This window comes from Trichomycterus rosablanca, chromosome 2, assembly GCF_030014385.1.
Source record: "Trichomycterus rosablanca isolate fTriRos1 chromosome 2, fTriRos1.hap1, whole genome shotgun sequence".
NCBI classification, from domain to species: domain Eukaryota; kingdom Metazoa; phylum Chordata; class Actinopteri; order Siluriformes; family Trichomycteridae; genus Trichomycterus; species Trichomycterus rosablanca.
The window spans coordinates 39,086,127-39,107,650 of record NC_085989.1 but is presented as its reverse complement, the minus strand read 5'-3'; the positions used below and the strand labels follow the sequence as shown (position 1 = coordinate 39,107,650).

At 40.3% G+C, this 21,524-nt stretch overlaps 1 protein-coding gene across 1 annotated transcript in view; it reads left to right on the top strand.

Annotated features, from left to right (window-relative positions):
- Positions 1–16,431: 16,431 nt before the first annotated feature.
- Positions 16,432–21,524, top strand: part of col5a3a (collagen, type V, alpha 3a) — a 180,503-nt gene continuing 175,410 nt past the window's right edge. The window contains exon 1 of the mRNA XM_063015234.1: positions 16,432–16,694. Within this exon, the coding sequence (XP_062871304.1) occupies positions 16,601–16,694 (94 nt within the window). The 5' untranslated portion in view covers positions 16,432–16,600. The remainder of the gene's footprint in view (positions 16,695–21,524) is intronic.

Sequence of the window (21,524 nt, the reverse complement as noted above, 5' to 3'; positions counted from 1 at the left end):
CAGGATGCTGCCCACGGGGCGCTGTTGGCTGGATATTTTTGATTGGTGGACTATTGTCAGTCCAGCAGTGACAGTGAGGTGTTTAAAAACTCCATCAGCATTGCTGTGTCTTATCCAATAACACCAGCACAACACACACTAACACACTACCACCATGTCAGTGTCACTGCAGTGCTGAGAATGATCCACCACCCAAATAATTCCTGCTCTGTAGTGGTCATGGGAGAGTCCTGACCATTGAAGAACAGCATGAAAGGGGGCTAACAAAGCATGCAGAGGAACAGATGGACTACAGTCAGTAATTGTAGAACTACAAAGTGCTTCTATATGGTAAGTGGAGCTGATAAAATAGACAGTGAGTGTGGAAACAAGGAGGTGGTTTTAATGTTATGGCTGATCTGTGTATGTAATACACTAAATGGACAAAAGCATTGAGACACCCCTTCCAATATTTAATTAATATGTTTTAGCCACAACAATTGCTAACAGGTGTAATAAAGTATTTACATAAAGAAAAGTCTATGCCTTTAACCTTGCATGAACAGATTATAGAAGACGCTTTCATGTTCCAGCATGACTGTGCCCCTGTGCACAAAGCAAGGTCTAGAAACTCCAGAGCCCTGACCTCTGCCGTACTGAACAGCTTTGGAATGAACTGGAGCATCACTTAAGCTTTCTTGAGCCACATCAGTTCCCATTCATATAAATTCTCTTTTTGAATGGGTACAAATTACCACAGACATGCTTGAACGCCTTGAGAAGCCTTCTCAGAAGAGTGACTGTTGTTATAGTGGAAAAGATCACACATCGGTCACTCTATTTTAATACCATTTGTTGTCCAACTAGCACATGGTCTGGTGTCCAAGTACTTTTGGCCATATACATGTAATGTATCATTTCAAATGATGGATTGTATCAAGAAATGCTTGTACATTTTATTTAAGCTTTTATACCTGAAGCTTTTATATTACACAAAGAAAAAACATCTATCAATTCAAGGAACGACAGGAAAAACTTGTGCTGTGGTCAAATAAGTGCACATTTCAGCTTTTTAGTTTTTGGGAAAAAGAGATATCTAACTGTCTGTGCCAAAGATGAAAAGGACCATCCAGACTGTTATCAGTGAAAGATAAAAAAAACCCAACATCTGTAATAGTATGGGATGCACCAGTGCCCACGATATGAGTGACTTGCATAGCATGAAAGGTCACTCAAATCCTGACTACTGTTGCTCTATAAGAGCCAAAGAGTCCTGAAATCAAAGTGACATTTTATCAACATGTAGCTTTGTTTGTACCGTTCTCTTCTAGAGTATTATGCCATGCATGATCTCTTAATAAAAAACAGCCAAAAAACACGTTAAAGAATTTGGCCTTGAGGTGGATGTTAATCAAAGAATGAGCAGATTAGCAGGTACCAAATTTAGATTGTTTAATGCATATTTAAGGTAAAGCTGAAATTGCAAATGTGTTTTAAACAAGGGATGCATCCTAAACTGTAAGCAACCTAAATAAATAGTATAAATAATAAAAAATAAATAGTATAAATAATAAAATATGTCAATCTGCCAATGTTGTTGGACAGAAAACATGTTACCATGGATCTAATCTGGAAAATATGGAAAATACATGTAAACATGTTGTGATTATTTTGGAATGGAATTAATAGCATGAGTAGATCTGGTCCACTTCATGACCTTATTTTTCATAATTTATCACTATCAGGAGTCTGAGATCTGATGTGAAATAGAAAGACAGTGAACTTCACAGACAGACCTGATGTATTTACTGTACAGTTTTGGAGAAGGACCTGGAAAGTAAGTGAGGGTTAGAATTTATATCAGCAGGTGGTGAGGGATTTCTATCCAGATCATTCAGAAGATTTATCATAAATCATTTATAAGAAGCTGTAGGTAAAGAGCCTCTTTCCTACTCAAAACAACTTTAAATACATCTTTTCCAGTTTGTTTTTACAATGTTTGACTGATACTATCCTATCTGCTTATATTTTTATTATTATTATATTTAAGAATTTCTCTGTATTTTTGATTTTACGTTTTTATTTTTACACCATTCTGTATTTCCCTTTCATTTAATTATTATTATTGCAATTTAGGGCTAATAATGAGGTAAAAAAAAAACTAAATAATGATGTGATTCCAAACAGGTGATTGTAATCATGGTTTGATCCCTCAGACGGCACTGCATCAAGAACCGCCACTCAACAATAGCTGATATAACCACATGAGTGAGGGATTACTTTAGCAAACCTTTGTCAAGCACTACAATACAGAGTTACATTCACAAATGCCACACAGAAGCCTTATGTTAACCATGTCCAGAAGCTGACTTTTCTGGGCTTGGAGGCATCTAGGATGGACCATCACACAGTGGAAACGTGTATTGTGGTCAGATGAATCAACATTCCAGGTCTTTTTTGGAAAAAATGGACGCCGTGTGCTTCGGACCAAAGACGAAAAGGACCATCCAGACTGTTATCAGCAACAAGTCCAAAAGCCAGGGTCTGTCATGGTATGGGGCTGTGTCAGTGCCTTTGGCAAAGGTCATTAACACTTCTGTGATGGCAGCATTAATGCAGAAAAGTACATTGAGATCTTAGAGCAACATATGCTGCCTTCAAGATGTCATCTTTTCCAGGGATGTCCATGCATTTTTCAACAAGACAATGCAAAATCACATGATGCACACATTACAAAGACATGGCTGCGGAATAAGAGGGTACGGGTACTGGACTGGCCTGCCTGCAGCCCTGACCTGTCCCCAATAGAGAATGTGTGGAGAATTTTGAAGCAGAAATGCGTACTGTTGCACATCTTAAGACATGTTTGCAGGAAGAATGAGACAAAATAAAAGCTGAAACACTAAATCACAAAACGTCTTTTAAGTGTGGTGAAAAGGAATGGCAACATTACAAAGTGGTAAATGCTTTACCGTCCCAACGTTTTTTGGAATGTGTTGCAGGTCTGAAATGCAGGAATGGATGTTTATTAATAAATAAAATGAAGTTGAGCAGATAAAACATGAAATATCTCAGGTTAATCCTGTCTGCAATCAAATAAAAGTCAAAGTAAATGTAAGAAACTCTGTGTTTCTTTTATTATTATTTTTTAATATTATTTTTCATTCTGTCCTAACGTTTTCTGACTTGGGGTTGTAAAATGTGGTCCTTAAACTGTGGTATGAATGTCTATGGTGATACTTGAATCTCCCCCAGATAGTACTCCAAATTACACTGAATAATTTGTTGCATGTAACAAAATAAAAAGAAATAACCTAAATTCTATGTGAAAATAAATTCTGATAAAATGCATAAGAATGTTTTAAGTTTTTTTTGGTGAAATTTGTGTTTTAGTGCTTAGTAGCAATACTAAGATCTTTCAGTGGATTCTCCTTTTAGACCCAATTATGATTCCCTCACCTGCTGATCTTTTCACTCTTATTTTGCCTCTGTCCCAACTTTTTTTAAAGTGTGTTGCAGAAATAAACTTCTATATGTGTGTAAATTTACAAAATACAATGTCAGTGAAACTCATGTTCTAATTTTGTGAGTTAAATAAAGGTTCAAGAGAATTAACAAATCACAGATTCTGTCTACTGCATTTCTAGGTCATTTATAGGTCATAAAATGTTAGGTTTATTTTTTGGATCCTAATCATTTGGATCTTTTACAAAAATTTTGTTTTTGGCAGAGCATTCATTAATCATATGCATATTTTAATTACATAAGAAGCCTTATGTCCTGTTCCAGCATGTTCCACTGCTGATTATAAGAAACTGTAGCAGGATCAGAGAGGACTAACCCTAAAGATTGTAGCAACTTCCATATACTTACATAAAAAAAAACCTTCCTCTCAGTCTTACCTATCAACAACAGTTGGACTGTTTTTCTAATACACTCACCTTATTCACTTTATTCAGAAACCCCTGTACACCTGCAGTTTTTGTAATCATTCAGTCAGCCAGTTATGTGGCAACAGCACAGTCTATACAATCACATGAACACTGGTGAAATAAAAACGGTCAGGCTAGTTTAATCTGACAGTGCGTAACTCAAATAGCCGCTCTAATAAAGACTGTGAGCAGAGAAGCATCTCAGGATACATGATACATTGAAATGCATATGGATTCTAACATCTAATGGGTCAAATTCTGACCCTACCATTTGTATGTTGTAGCAGACAAAGTCAAGCCATGTTTAATTATAAAGTGCCTTAAAATACATTCTGTACAATAAATAAGTCTTCTGATAGTCTGATTTAAAACTTTCAGTTGTGGGGGATGTCTTAATAAAAAGTTAGTCCATAACTTTGGGGCCGCTACAGAGAAAGTCTCCTTTGACCTCATCTGAGATCATGGAACAGTTAAAAGTAACTGATCAGACAATCTTAGAATTCTGAAGGTAGAGAGGGGGAAGATAAGATCAGATATATAAGATGAAGCTTCACCATGGAGAGCCTTAAATACAAATAAAAGAACCTTAAACTCTACATGGTATATCTACAATAGAGGACGCTAGGATGGGTGAAATGTTCTCCCTTTTCTTTGTACCTGTAAGTAACCAAGCAGCTGCATTTTGAACAAGCTGCAAACGGGACAGAGAGGACTGACAGATCCCAAGGTAAAGAGAATTACAGTAGTCAATACGAGACAAAAAAGAATGAACAACACTTTTAATAACACTTTAAATACCAGGCAATGCGTTTCAGTATAGTATTGGTGTCATATAGATGTATAGACATATAGATTTCTTTTCTTGGCTAACATGACTGGAACCTGATGTGACATGCTGCTCGTGTAGCCTATCAAAATCGAATGTGTTTTGGATTTTGAGATGCTTTTCTACTAACCAAGTTTGTACAGAGTGGTTATTTGAACTATCATACACTATTGGAAATCGAATCTCCTTCATTAACAAAATGTTTAAAGTAGAACTTCCACTCACTGGATGTTTTTCTTTTTTGCACCATTTTGGATTTAATCCCAAAAGGTCAGTAATTTCTGTCATGTCTGCTTACAACAAGCATGCCAAATTGGAAGTAACATAGATCACACAATTTCACTTGACCCATGTCTGTATGATTGTATGCATTGCACAGCTGCCTTGTGACTAGTTAATTACATATATACACTGATCAGCCATAACATTAAAACCACCTCCTTGTTTCTACACTCACTGTCCATTTTATTAGCTCCACTTACCATATAGAAGCACTTTGTAGTTCTACAATTACTGACTGTAGTCCATCTGTTTCTCTGCATATCTTTTTAGCCTGCTTTCACTCTGTTCTTCAATGGTCAGGACCCCCACAGGACCACCACATAGCAGGTATTATTTAGGTGGTGGATCATTCTCAGCACTGCAGTGACACTGACATGGTGGTGGTGTGTTAGTGTGTGTTGTGCTGGTATGAGTGGATCAGACACAGCAGCGCTGCTGGAGTTTTTAAATACCGTGTCCACTCACTGTCCACTCTATTAGACACTCCTACCTAGTTGGTCCACCTTGTAGATGTAAAGTCAGAGATGATCGCTCATCTAATGCTGCTGTTTGAGTTGGTCATCTTCTAGACCTTCATCAGTGGTCACAGGACGCTGCCCACGGGGCGCTGTTGGCTGGAGGTATTTTCGGTTGGTGGACTATTCTCAGTTCAACAGTGACAGTGAGGTGTTTAAAAACTCCATCAGCATTTCTGTGTCTGATCCACTCATACCAGCACAACACACACTAACACACCACCACCAGGTCAGTGTCACTTCAGTGCTGAGAATCATCCACCACCCAAATAATACCTACTCTGTAGTGGTCCTGGGAGAGTCCTGACCATTGAAGAACAGCATGAAAGGGGGCTAACAAAGCATGCAGAGAAACAGATGGACTACAGTCAGTAATTGTAGAACTACAAAGTGCTTCTACATGGTAAGTGGAGCTGATAAAATGGACATTGTGTGTAGAAACAAGGAGGTGGTTGTAATGTTATGTCTGATCGGTGTACTTATAAGCTAAAACATGCATTTAACATCCAATAAATAAAACAGTGAATCATTATAAATATTTTTGTTCATTTTAACCCATTTTGGTTAGAAAGGGTTCTGAGCAGGTGGTGTAGGAGCTGCACAGAAACATGGGTCCTGTGAACCAGGGTTTGAATCTCATCTGTGGTCACTTTCTCAGGGTTGTACAGTTTCCTTTTTATGTAAACATGCCAGTGGGCGGACTGTCTACCTTAAATGAGTAAGTAGGCGAATGTGCAATGCACTGCGATGACTTGGTACTGTTTCTAAGTTGTATTATGGCCTTATGTAAAGTGTTTCTGGGTAGTGTCTGATTGTACAGTGACCCTGTATAGGAAGGAGCTGTTCTGAACATTAATGAATGAATATACAGACCTGTCCTATATATTTTCAGTTTTGTAAAATATACACTATATGGCCTAAAGGATGTGGACACTTGACCATGAGCTTGTTGGACATCTTATTGTAAATCCATGGGTCACATTGACTGCCTCCAGTCTTCTGAAAATGTTTTCTACAAGATTTTGGAATGTGTCTGTGGGAAATCATCTACCAGTCATCTAATAGTAGCCACTTATCCCAATTTTAAGTGTCAACTGGGGTTGAGATCAGACATTTTACATTTTTACATTTACATTTTCAGCATTTAGGAGACACTTTTATCCAAAGCAACTTATAGTACTGGGACAATATACAGTTTAAGCAATTGAGGGTTAAGGGCCTTGCTCAAGGGCACAACAGTGGCAAACTGGTGGTGGGGTGTAAACCAGCAGCCTTTTAATTACTAGTCCAGTACCTTACCCGCTAGGCTACAACTGTGCAGCCCACTGGAATTCAACACTTGTATCCTAAAACCACATCTTTCTAGTAACTGTACTACAGGAATCTGTTGGCACAAAGTTGGAAGATTTTTTTAGAAATTGATTTGATTTTCTCCATCTGTTGGCAATAGATAAAATGGAAGTTGTATGACGTTATATAAAAAGTTACATCCTAATTTGCACATTGCAACAGATGGCGCAGATAATGTAGGCTGGCATTAATAAGGAATTATGTTTGTATTTCTCGATCACTAAGGTGAATTCGAAAACACATTCCTCGGCTTGTGCAGTTTGCCTAAAACAGACAGGCTGAGAGACTTTAAAAACAAGTAAGAAAAATCAACAAACAATTCCCTAAAGCTGTTTAAAGGGTGCAGAAGAATAGAGGACTGTATGGACTTTCATTGTTGTGTTGGTCGGAAGCACATTATTAAGATTAAGAAAACAAGCAGGGCATGTTTAAACAGAGATGAAACGACACCATGCTGTCTGGGTGCAGCTGGCACCCCCCTGTCTCTGGACCATCTGAAATCAGGTGGCGCCCTGAAACTGGCTCTGTTAAGTCTGAGTATGGATGTAACGGATTTCAGGACTGACAGTGTATAGAGATGGAGCAGTTCAGACTGACGGTGAGAATTTCTCAGCATGCTGACTACACTCTTAGTAACTATCTGCTAAAACCTGTCAGGAATGTGAGCAGAATCCACAGAGCTTACTGACGGCTGACGGGAGCTTCTGGAAGGCTGTTCTGTTTGCTCAGTGGATCAAATCTACAAATCCGTTAGCAATATCTTTATATCTGCCCTGGAGAGCTCTACTACTGACATCTACTAGCTCATTATATACCCCATTTACACCCCTCATACTTCTTGTGTGTTCCATTTGTGCAATGGATTATCTCCTACCTTGTGTTTTAATGCATCTTTTGAAAAGCTGTTCGGTTATGAAGGTCTTTATACTTATTCTTTCTGTACTCAGTTAAAAATTGCCATTTTAAGTTATATATTTAAAATATCTGGGCAAGTCCAAGCTTTATGCGTATTAACATCTCATAGAATGTGGGCTGAAGGAAAGTACTCACGAACAGTGAGCAGAAGTAAGGATCTAGATTCTCCTACTCCTTTATTTAACTAACAAAAGTACAAAGATACGATTTCCAGTGTTTCACTGACCAACTTGATTGAATTTTGTAAATATAAACAAATTTACAGCTTGATGCCGGCAACACATTAAGAAAAGTTGGGACAGAGGCATGTTTACCACTGTGTTAAATTATCTTTTTTATTAATTACACTTTAAACTTTTGGTAAACAAGACTACAATTGGTTGACATTGTGCTGTTTGTGTCTAATATGACACTTCAGCTGCTCAACAGATGGTCACTGTGGTCTGATTCTCCTCCTTATGATGCACCATACATTTTGGACAGATCTGGACTGCAGGCAAACCAGTCAAGCACACATGATCTGTATCAATGAAGCCATAATGTTGTAGCATGAGACCTTGAATATGTCTTTTTAAATTCCTATATACGCCACCACACCAATTTTACCTTCACACATTTGCAGCGTTTAGCAGACGCTTTTATCCAAAGTGACGTACAGTACTGCGACAATTAGTACTGAGCAATTGAGGGTTAAGGAGCTTGCTCAAGGGCCCAACTACAGCAACCTGACAGTGGTGGGGCTTGAACCAGCGACCTTCTGATTACTAGTTACCTAATTACCTTAACCATTAGGCTACAAATGAGGTACAATGCTGCATCCTCATACCATGACAGATGTTGGCTTTGCACCTTTCACTGATAAGTCTGGATGGTTCTTTTTGTCCTTGGCCTTGGAGAACTTGACAGATGTTTTTTCACTGTCTTTTGATCCATCAGAGATAAGCTTAAGCTCAGAAAACTCAGCTGTGTTCCTGCTTAGAATTACATGTGTGGCTTCCCTTTGTGTAATAAAACTTTAGGTTGCAATGGTGGACTGTGCTAAGTAACAATGGTTTTTCAAAGTACTCCTCAAAAAACTCATGTAAATATTTATTATAGTAGCATAATGGTTTCTCTCTCAACAGTGGTTTCTGGCCTTGCCCTACCCAGACTGAGATTTCTTAGAGTCTTTTCAGAATATTATGTATGACAGATGATGTAAGACCTAAATTTTTAACTGATTGACAATTCTCTGTATGTATATTTTTGACCCATATGGGATTTGTGTTATTTTGGCAGAAAACTCTTGAAACTTTAAAACGTGAAAAGTCATTTGTTATTCTGGACAGTCCTTATTAGAAAACGTCTTCCTTTTTCTCCCAAGTTTGGTGTATCCAATTACCTGATTGCATTATGCTTCCTCTCTACTGATGTTGATCCCCACTTCTGGTTGAGGAGAGCCGAGACTGACACACGCCCCCTCCGACACGTGTGCAGTAGCCGACTGTATCTTTTCACCTGCACGAGACAGGTTCATATGCGGATCAGCTTTGTGTACGGAGAGCCGCACCCTGATCAAGGCATTATTCCATCAGTTATGAGGAATTCCCTACCGGCTCCCACCCTGTATGAACAACAGCCAATCGTTGTTCATGTAGGCACCCAGCGCAGCCGTATGGCAAAGCTGAGATTCTAAACGATGTGTTTGAAATGTCAGCTCTGGTGTGCTAGCATGTTTTACCGCTGCACCACCTGAGCGCCCAAGAAAACAAATTTTTTAAAATAACTATAGTTTGAGTTCCTTTAAGATTCAGATGTGATTAAGGTGCAGATGTGATTATTTTCAATTCAGATTTTGTTGAAATGTATGTGCAATGTAATAAAATGTATTTGGCCATGTATTTGCATTGTTTTTTTTTTAATCCACCACTTACATCTTTAATAACCTTTAATTTTATAGTGCTATAATTATAATAATCTTAAAAGTTCCTTATAATTCATTATAGTCTTTGTGAATTGCCCAAAACACCCCGTCCATATAATGTTACAACCGTATCATTCTCTACATTATTTTGTGAATGAATCCAGTCTCATTAAATTATTTCCTTATACCGACTAGACTGCAACAGTGGCCATTAGCAAGTTCCACAGGGTGTGTCTGGGCAACAATAATTAGCTTTAAGTACAGAATTCAGGGTAGCACTTCCAAATACTGCTGGCTGCAAGTCAAGAACCACCACCCTATGTAGTGAGCATTCAATGATCTGGAAACACTGGGTGTAAGACAGCGATACACCTCTGATCACAGGTTCTTACTTACCTACACTTCAGAACAGCAATTTTAAACAGCCAGTCGTTCCAAAGGTATATTTTTGTGAACTAGGGGGAAATTGGAGTACCCATCCAGGCATGTGAACAGACAGTGACTGGAGGCCAGGATCCTGATTAGGATTTCATGAACAGTCAACTGCCACATGTACATGAATATCTACTGAATGATGATTTGCATTTCTCTTATATATTACATAACCATATGACAAAATTAGACATCTTTGGCATCCTGTGTAGACAAACTTGTAAACTCACTATACGCCACTGATTTAAATGCCTTTTATTAAACTTACTTACATAATTAGATATAACTTATGCACCCCAGACTGCTCTCAGACCCACTGGCATGTGGTCTTCCATCCACTACCTTTAACAAGCACTTCTTGTACTTTTCATACATATAAAACATACTGCAGATGACTCTGTGTGGGCTGATTTGGCTACAAAATGCAGGAATTGAAAATGTATTGTGGGATTGACACAAATCTTGTTTAAAGTGATGTTATCTCTTAATAGGAGAGATTTCTTAATGACATTTACAGCATTTAGCACATGCTTTTATCCAAAGCAACTTATGACTTGAAAATGCACGCAATTGAGGCTTAATGGGCCCAACAGTGGCAACTAAGCAGTGAGTGGGAAACACTGGGTGGCAACATTCCCATCAATAGAACATTACTTTATCCACCAAGCCCAAAGGTGCCACTGTTGTAATTACAAAGGTAACCAACAACAACTCATCCATTAAGCATTGTGCAAAAGAAAAATATCTTGATGCTGTTTAGGAAGTTAAGTCATTTTTATTAGGGCCATAAAACATATTAAACAAAAACAATTACGCGCCCAGATGGCACAGCGGGGTATTCCGCTAGCACACAAGCGCCGAGATTCTGAACACAGTTCGGCTGGGCGCCATCTAGCAGTGCCTGCAGCAGATGTTTCTGCTAAGGCGGGATGACCAGACTACGTGGGTGGGGTCTTCAAACACTGTATAAGGACCCTGATTGGCAGAGTGCATAGGTTCCGCAAAGGGCTGTGAGCCGGTCGGAGGAGGCGTGAGCAGCAATATACCCACCTCGACTGCAATATACCCACCTCAAAAACAATTACATGTTACAGTTATTACTTACTACAATATACAGTATAACATCAAGTCTGTCCGCCTCCCAGTAGGTGAAGTCGGGCATGGATTGGCAGAGTTTAGCCAAAAAACGATCTGTCATCGGTCATCAGTAATTTAGCTTTTTAACCAAGGTTAAACTCACTCACTCACTTTCTTAACTGCTTATCCAATTAGGGTGGCGGGGCGGGGGTGCTGGAGCCTATCCCAGCTTTTCAATGGGCGCAAGGCACACAGTAACACCCTGGACTGGGCGCCAATCCATCACAGGGAAGACACACATACACACATACACACACCCATTCACCTAGGGCAATTCAGTGTCTCCAATTAACCTTACTGCATGTTTTTGGACTGTGGGAGGAAACCGGAGCTCCCAGAGGAAACCCACGCAGACACGGGGAGAATATGCAAACTCCATACAGAAGGGACCCGGACCACCCCGCCTGGGGATTGAACCCAGGACCTTCTTGCTGTGAGGCAACAGTGCTACCCGCCGAGCCATCGTGCCGCCCCAAGGTTAAACACAATTGCTTCTCCATATACATTTAGACATGTACACAAAAAGCGACTGAATCGTGATGCTGAATTAATGTTTAACTGATAGAAGTTATTATTCTTTTTTTAATATGTGTTTTAAAGAGCATAATCTGCCTGCTTTCAAATAAAAATGAAGATATCTACACTATATGACCAAATATTTGTGGACGCTCCTTTTAATTATTCGGGTGTTTCAGCCTCATCCATTGGTAACTGGTGTATTACATTTATTATATAAAATAAACTATATGTCATGCCCTGTGATGGACTGGCGACATGTCCAGGGTGTTTCTTGAATTTTACCCAGTGAATTGTACCCGCTGTGACCCTGAATCGGATGGAGCAGTGGTAAAACAGACAATGAATGAATGAACTAAATGTCAACAATCTTTGGTATGAAGGAATCCCAGTGGCTGGCATAACCATTTATAGCATTTAGCAGACGCTCTTATTCAGAGTGACTTACAGACATGCTTCCTATTTCATTACTCTAGTACAAATAGACAACTGTGAATCTACTGAAACCCTGTTACATCAAAGGTATAGATAGAATGTTTTTAAAGACAATATAAGATAAGTAAGTGCAGATTATTCTCCATTATTGTTTAGTAAATAAGTTATAAAGATCTTTAATTGTATTTTGAAGACGACAAGAGACTCAGCTGTTCGAACAGACAGGGGAAGTTCATTCCACCACCTGGGTGCTCTTACGGAGAACAACCTTGACACTTCTCCTCCTCGAGTTCTGAGTTGCGGATCAAGATGAGCTAGACCTGTGGCTCAAAGATTGTGAGATACAGAACAGGGTTTGATAAGTTCTCTAAGGTTGGTTGGGGCTGTGCCTTGAAGCCAGACTGATACTGATCTTGGATGTAATTCTGGGTGAGAAAAAGAGATAACTGATTGTAGACAACCTGTTCAAGAATTTTGGACAGAAGAGAGAGGAGTGATATGAATCTGTAGTTGTACTATATGTTTGTGTTGTCCAGTGTGAGATTCTTAGAGGGGAACATCTGTGCCTTCTTAAAAGCTGAAGGGGCAATACAAGATGTTAACAAGCTGTTGATGATGGGTGTGATGAAGAGGAGAAAGTCTTTGGAGATTATTTGATGGATTGTAGATTGCCGGATGAGTGTTAAGATGTTATAAATAAGGGAAGAATGTAGGGAGTGACGGTTTTAGTAAGTAGAAACAGTATATATAGAGTTGGAAATAGGAAAAAGGACACAAAGTAATAGTCAGAGAGATGAAGTGGGGTGACATTAGGGTCAAGAGCTGAGGTTGGTCTGGTCCAGAAGATTGCTTCCGTTGTATTTTGGAGGGCTGAGTAGGTCAAAGAATGAAAGGAGAGGAATAAAACAGAAAGACTGATGGTGAATGCGGAAGTTTAAAGTTTCCAAGAAGATTAAGAGGAGTTCCATCTGAAGGAAAGAAACTCACAAGAATATGTAGCTCTAATATGAAGTCTCCATCCCCACGTATAACCAGAGATTGAAATTTGAGATTGAAATGACAGTTGTGGGGGCATGAATCCAGCTCCGTATGCCTAGTTCACACTACACGATTTTTGCCCTGATTTTTGCTTGCTGACTGGTCGGTGCTAGATTTGTTGGCTTGGGAGCAACTCGGTGTTTGCTCGGCGATCGAAACTCGGCTCTCAATTGCTGTGTGTGAACTACCCAACAACTCAATCCGAGCGGCTTGGCGAATGATCGCCGAGCGCTCGGCGACCGAAGCAAGATTTCTAGCATGTCAGATATCTGGATCTGAGTTGCCCGACTGGCAATGAGTGCTATGTCAAACAGCCAATGAGAACGCAAGATATGGGGTGAGGAGAAACGCAGGGGATGCATTGTAAAAAGGTGGGACAGGGGAATAATATAGTTTACACACACAAGTTTTACAGTATTTCTGACCTTATCGTTCTCTACAAAACACTAACATTGTATTGCAAAAAATATTTATTAACCTCCAACTCACTACAGAACAATCCATGCTGTTCGTGTAGCCAAATCCACTCAGATTCATTTATTTTTCTTCTTTGTTTTTACGCTGCACATCAGCGCACAAACTTTGATCGCTTGCTACTTGTTGACGTGCATTTTTGGAGGTGGTATCATCAAACCCCTCGTCAATTCTCACATTTGTTTTTGTGACAAAACGTAGTTTGGGAGACCAGAGAAGCTCGCCTGCGATTCCAGTTGGTGATAGATGGTGTAGTGTGAAACCCCCTATCGCCGATCAGTCGTGTAGTGTGAAATACACACCAACTTGAAAGACTCCCGATTACAAGAGATCCAGTCGTGTAGCGTGAACTGTACAGCGACCTGACGACTTGGAAAGTCGTGTAGTGTGAACTTGGCATTAACCAACTCCTCAGCCAGACATGTTTGGATGCAGATGCACAACAGACCAATAGAACCGCTAACCATTTGAACCCTAGATCCCAGCAGAAGTAGGCTTGGAGTAATCTTTATTAATCACTTCATACAGATGAGGGTCATGGGTTTCAGAGCCACCCAGAAACACTACACATAAGAATACACTGAGGAATGTAAACTGGATAAAGCAGTTAGTAAACATTTATGAATACTTGAGAAATACATTACTTCACTGTGAATGTTTATGGTCATATTTGCCTAATAAAATGTACTGTAAGTCGTTTTGGATAAAGGCGTATATATATATAAAGAAATATATTCCTGATATTAAGTTTTTATAATATTTTATACACTGACGCCTCACGGCAAGAAGGTCCTGGGTTCGAGTCTCGGTCTGGGTCTTTTCTGTGTGGAGTTTGCATGTTCTCCCCGTGTCCGCTTGGGTTTCCTCTGGGAGCTCCAGTTTCCTCCCACAGTCCAAAAACATGCAGTCAGGGTAACTGGAGATATTAAAACTTACGTTTGTGTGTATGTCTGTCCTGAGATAAACTGGCACCCTGTTCAGTGTGTTTCTGTGTGCCTTGCGCCCATTGAGAGCTGGGATAGGCTCCAGCACCCTCCACGACCTTAATAAGCGGCTTAGAAAGTAAGTGAGTGATAAACTGATAAATACTGATAAAACTGATTATATGATCCCTGAGGCGGCACAGTGGCTTAGTGAGTAGCCCTGCCCCTCACAGCAAGAAGGTCCTGGGTTCAATTGCCAGGTGCAGGGGTCCTTTCTGTGTGAAGTTTGCATGTTCTCCCTGTGTCTGCGTAGGTTTCTTCTGGGAGCGCCGGTTTCCTCCCACAGTCCAAGACTTGCAAGTGAGGTGAACTGGAGATACTAAATTATTCATGACTGTGTTTGACATTAAAACTTAAACTGATGAATCTTGTGTAACCAGTAATTACCTGTCCTGTCATGAATGTAACCAAACTGTAAAACATGACCTAATAAATAATAATATACACTGATCAGCCATAACATTATGGCCACCTCCTTGTTTCTACACTCACTGTCCATTTTATCAGCTTTACTTACCATAAGAAGCACTTTGCAGTTCAATTACTACAATTACTGACTGTAGTTCATCTATTTCTCTGCATGCTTTTTAACCTGCTTTCACCCTGTTCTTCAATGGTCAGGACCCCCACAGGACCACTACAAAACAGGTATCATTTGGGTGTTGGATCATTCTCAGCACTGCAGTGACACTGACATGGTGGTGGTGTGTTACATTTACATTTTTACATTTTCAGCATTTAGCAGACGCTTTTATCCAAAGCGACTTACACAGTGAGCAGAACACAATGAGCAATTGAGGGTTAAGGGCCTTGCTTAGGGACCCAACAGTGGCAAGTTGGTGGTGGTGGGGCTTGAACCGGCAACCTTCTGTTTACTAGTCTAGTACCTTAACCACTGAACTATTACTGGCCCTATTACTGTTGGTGTTAGTGTGTGTTGTGCTGGTATGAGTGGATCAGACACAGCAGCGCTGCTGGAGTTTTTAAATACCGTGTCCACTCACTGTCCACTCTATTAGACTCTCCTACCTAGTTGGTCCACCTTGTAGATGTAAAGTCAGAGACGATCGCTCATCTATTGCTGCTTTTTGAGTTGGTCATCTTCTAGACCTTCATCAGTGGTCACAGGACGCTGCCCACTTGGCACTGTTGGCTGGATATTTTTGGTTGGTGGACTATTCTCAGTCCAGCAGTGACAGTGAGGTGTCCTGTCTTATCCACTCATACCAGCACAACACACACTAACACACCACCACCATGTCAGTGTCAGTGCAGTGCTGAGAATGATCCACCACCCAAATAATACCTAAGAACAGCATGAAAGGGGGCTAACAAAGCATGCAGAGAAATAGATGGACTACAGTCAGTAATTGTAGAACTACAAAGTGCTTCTATATGGTGAGTGGAGCTGATAAAATGGACAGTGAGCGTAGAAACAAGAAGGTGGTTTTAATGTTATGGCTGATTGGTGTATGATCCTTGAATTAATGTAAAGATGGTACAGTTGGCAGTGAGGTGGAACATGTCGTTAGGTCCAGTTTATTAGGTCTGATTGTGCAATATGAGCCGCTTTTCATCCTCAGTGTGAGTGGGAGGGGTGAAGAGAGAGAGAGAGAAAGTTTTTAGGGACGGAGAGAGAGAGAGGGAGGGTGAGAGAGGTTGAGAGTGGATGTGCGGAGCACTTTAAGTGCAGTAAGGTTGCAAACGAAGAGGACACTTCAGAAAGTGGACAGTCCATCTTCATGATCTTCAGATCGGAGTGTGCGGGTTGTTGTCTCCTCCGCTGTCTCCGAATGGCTTCGGTTAGTCAGCAGTCCCTGTGATCAGCGCTGTTATACCGATACTGCTTCATTACAGCGGACATACTGCTCTCCACATTCACCATGAACACAGGAACCGCGATACAGGACACAGCCCTGCTGATACTACTGAATCTCATCCTTCTACACACCACCACCACCACCACCACGCATGCAGGTAATGTAGCCTACTTGGGGTTCGATCATTGGGGGGAAGCATCTGAGAGATGCAAGTGTAAAGTGCTGGGGGTGAATAGTGTGTACAGTTATTTATTTATTTATTTATTAGGATTTTAACGTCATGTTTTACACTTTGGTTACATTCATGACAGAAACAGTAGTTACTCATTACACAAAATTCATCAGTTCACAAGTTTAATGTCAAACACACTCATGGACAATTTTGTATCTAATAATAAAATAAAATAAAAGTAAACAAAATCTTCAAAATGCAAGATTGCAAATAATTCAATAATTTAGGTGTTTTTTATTTTACCATTTACAGTACATAACATTGTTGAAAGATTCAACAACTTGCAGTCAATTGAAACCACAATAGTATTGTATTGTGTGTGTGTGGGTGTGTGTGCTGGGTATAGAAGCTGGGTGTAAATGTGTGTAAAAAGTGTAAGACATATGACCTTACTTAATGTCAGACACAGTCATGGACAATTTTGTGTCTACAATTCACCTCACTTGCATGTCTTTGGACTGTGGGAGGAAACCGGAGAACCTGGAGGAAACCCACGCAGACCCGGGGAGAACAAACATTGCGAAAGAATAGTCCATCAGTTAAAAAAATAAAAAATAAAATAAAAGTAAACAAAATCTTCATAATGCAAGATTGCAAATAATTAAATAATTTTTTTTTTTTTTTTTTTTTTTTTTTTTTTTTTTACCATTTACAGTACATAACACTATTGAAAGATTCAAGAACTTGCAGTCAATGTAAGCCAACGCTTGAAAGAGAGAGTCAAGAGAGGTTTATTGTCATTTCAGCTATATACAAGCAGGGGCGGCTCGTTCATTAGAGCGATCGGGCGACGCACCACCAAAGGGCGAAAGGGACAAAATTTTTCTATCACATTCAACCAGTGTTAAACTAGCCGTGACTGTTCTGGAGTCAGTCTTGTCAATGTGAATATCGCAGTCCAATCAGCGCCGAGCTGTGTTCCGTACAGTACCGCCCCTTTTGGGGCGATCAGGCTCTGATTCAGAATCGCCCCAGATCGCTCTCATAGACTCTCGTGTTAAAGCTCTTTTTTTCGTATTGCAGGCACTGTAATGCATTTTGAACGACTTCCTGCGTCACACATAATTGTTCCTTATTTGGAAACTAAACGAGGTGTTCTGTATTTTTATCAATGCGAGAGAAACGCTGATATGTATGAAACAGAAGGAAACTGCTGCTATCGTGGGAATTAAAAGGGGTTTGGTTATTATTGTAAGTAGTGTTTACTTTTAGTCCTAGTAACGCCGTGTGTAGGGCGAAAGTAAAGTAACACAAGCAGGTCCGGCACTTCTCTCTAAGACTGAATTAAATTGTTAGTGTGAAGCTTTACTTAATTTTATGATTAATGGTAAAGCTGCTCTCTCTCTCCATGTTCAAAGTCATTTGTGAGGGCAAACTAACAGATGACTTAAGATGTTCATTAGTTAAGCTTTAATTTACCCATTGAACAGGTCACCTTGGCCAACATCGCAACAATTGCCCCCCCTGTGAGATTTGGCAGGAGCCGCCACTGTATGCAAGTACATATTGAAACGAAACAACGTTCCTCCAGGTCCAAGGTACAGCATAGAACAAAAGTGCAAGACAGTACAGTACAGTGCAGGTATACAACAGTACAATAATACGAGAATGCTTAAAATAAATAAAGGAAGACAAGACTAGAGACAAGTGTTGGTTACTTGGTACTGAGTAAATAATGGTGAGGTAGATTATACACGTTATGTGTATCAGTCAAGTTAAGTCAGACTCATTTATATAACGCTTCTTACTATGAACATTGTCTCACATCAACTTTACCCCTGCTGAGCAAGCCGAGGGCGACAGTGGCATGGAAAAACTCCCTTAAAAATTACAGGAAGAAACCTTGAGAGGAACCAGACTCAGCAGGAACTTGTCCTTCTTGGGTGGCCTGGAGGAGTTCTTTATTTTTAATCCAGTCTTTGAAGAAGACCTGGACATTATAAGTTCTGGACATTTTTGTTGCAACATGCCAGATTCCCGTCCCATCTAATAGGGGCACGCCAGATTTTTTGTTGCGCCCTGCCAGGTTCCCGTCCCCTCTAGTAGGGGCACGCCAGGTTCCCATCCCATCTAGTAGGGGCATTCCAGGTTCCCGTCCCATCTTGTAGGAGCACACCAGGTTCCTGTCCCATCTAATAGGAGCAGCACCGTTGGCCCTGCAGTCTCGATCCGCAGTCATCAACCTTGGGAGGGTAAACAGGTTTTCGTCAGAACCACTTAGCTTTAGATGAAGCGCAATAGTATTGTATTGTGTGTGTGTGGGCATGTGTGCTGGGTATAGAAGGTGGGTGTAAATGTGTGTAAAAAGTGTATGACATATGACGTTACTCACCTGGTACTCGCTGGGTCAGAGCGTGCTGACCGCCAGCTTCACCTGGTGCCACTGGCGTCCCTGCAACCTCCCCACAGAAAGGAATCGGACCGCCCCACCAGTGCTACCCACTGAGCCACCCTGCCACCCCAATAGAGTGTACAGAGAGTGTACTGAGGTGTAAAATGTAGCTTAAAGACAAACGTTTGGACACCACTGGTCAAATTTCAGGTTTCATGAAATGAACACATTCACTACAGGACACAGACTTTTAACTTAACAGAGCATTAATTACAGTATTTATCTTTTTATTAAATTTAACATATTAAGACAAACATGCACAGTTGTGGCACATTTATTATTTTATTTTATTTTTCATTATGGTTATGCAAAATATTTCCATATTTTAGTTTGTCTCTGTAGAGAATGTGTCAATGTTACTTGAAAAATCAACATAAATGACCAGGGATGTCCAAACCTTGGTGTAGGACTGTATATATTGATTAATGTATTGTTTATGGTTATGGTTGCAGAGGTGGATGAGGTTTTGTGAATTATGATGAAATACCTAAAGTTTATTCAATTGGGTAACCTTTCTGAAAGTAAAATGTGTAAAATAGTGAAGAATCTTTGTTTACACTTTGTTTCTATGAGTATCCAACAGACAAATAATAACATTATGACCACCTTCCTAATATTGTGTTAGTCCCCCTTTTACTGCCCCATTGCTGTGATGCACTATCTATTCTGACACCTTTCTATCAGAACCAGCATTAACTTCTTCAGCAATTTGAGCTACAGTAGCTCGTCTGTTGGATCGGACCACACGGGCCAGCCTTTGCTCCCACGTGCATCACTGAGGCTTTGCCGCCCATGACCCTGTCGCCGGTTTACCACTGTTCCTTCCTTGGACAACTTTTGATAGATACTGACCACTGCAGACCGGGAACACCCCACAGGAGCTGCAGTTTTGGAGATGCTCTGACCCAGTCGTCTAGCCATCACAATTTGGCCCTTGTCAAACTCACTCAAATCCTTACACTCGCACATTTTTCCTGCTTCTAACACATCAACTTTGAGAATAAAATGTTCACTTGCTGCCTAATATATGCAGTTGTAGCCTAGTGGTTAAGGTACTGGACTAGTAATCAGAAGGTTGCCGGTTCAAGCCTCACATCTGCCAGGTTGCAACTGTTGGGCAAGGCCCTTAACCCTCAATTGCTTAGATTGTATACTGTCACAACAGTCACAACTTATCCAAAGTCGCTTTGGATGAAAGTGTCTGCTAAATGCTGAAAATGTAAATGTAATATATCCCACCCACTAACAGGTGCCGTGATGAAGAGATAATCAGTGTTATTCACGTCACCTGTCAGTGGTCATAATGTTATGTCTGGTCGGTGTATGTTGCACTGATGGGTAAAATATCTACAGGAAAAATGTCTGAAGGGTTAAATCATTCAAAGGTTTAAAGTATCTTGGGGTAAAACATAAAAGTGTCTCCGAGTAGACACTTCACAAGGTGAATTCCGCTTTACTCAGGTGCACAACAAAAGTACATAGAGTTAAATTCTAGGGATAAAGCCTGCTGTGTAATCTTTGGTATCTGGGAGGATGAGGATACTGTTAATTGCAGTGTATGGACTACTGTATGGAATGTAGTGGACAAGAGTAGGTACTTAGGGGCAAATATCTTAGCTATAAAGGATATTTATGAGGGTATATCTAATAGCTAAAATACATAAGAATATAAGGATAATGATAATCTAGGGCAGATGGAATGCCTTAATTTGTCATATGTACATATACACATGTACAGTACAATGAAATTCCTTACTCACATATCCCAGCTTCTTTGAAAGCTGGGTCAGAGTGCAGGGGCAGCCATTGGATGCCACCCATGAGCCAAGAGGGTTAAGGGCCCTGCTCAACAATGGCTGCATGGCTGAGCCAGGATTCAAACCCACAATTTTGTGGTTGGTAACCCACATCTCTACCCATTAGACTACCACTGCATTCCTCAAGGGATCAATTATTACAATTATTGCATATGGTCATACAAGGCGCCATCATCCTTAAAGGTGCCTGGTGCATATGACTGCTCTCATTATTGGAATTAAAACAAACCAAACCTAAAAAGTGTGTGTTTGGGCACTAATAGCTTTGTGGTCAAGGTACTGGATTACTGATTGATTGCTAGTTCAAGCCCCACACTACCAGGTTGCCACTGTTGGGCCTTTAAGCAAGGCCCAACCATTAAGCCTTAGGTGCTTGCATTGTATCTGGCATTGTATCACTGTTAGCCCTTTAATGGGGGTGTAAGATTATAAGGACCACTATGTTTACATTTACATTTACTTTTTCGACATTTAGCAGATGCTTTTTATCCAAAGTGACTTACAGTTATGACATGAACATGTTGAGGGTTAAGGGCCTTGCTCAGG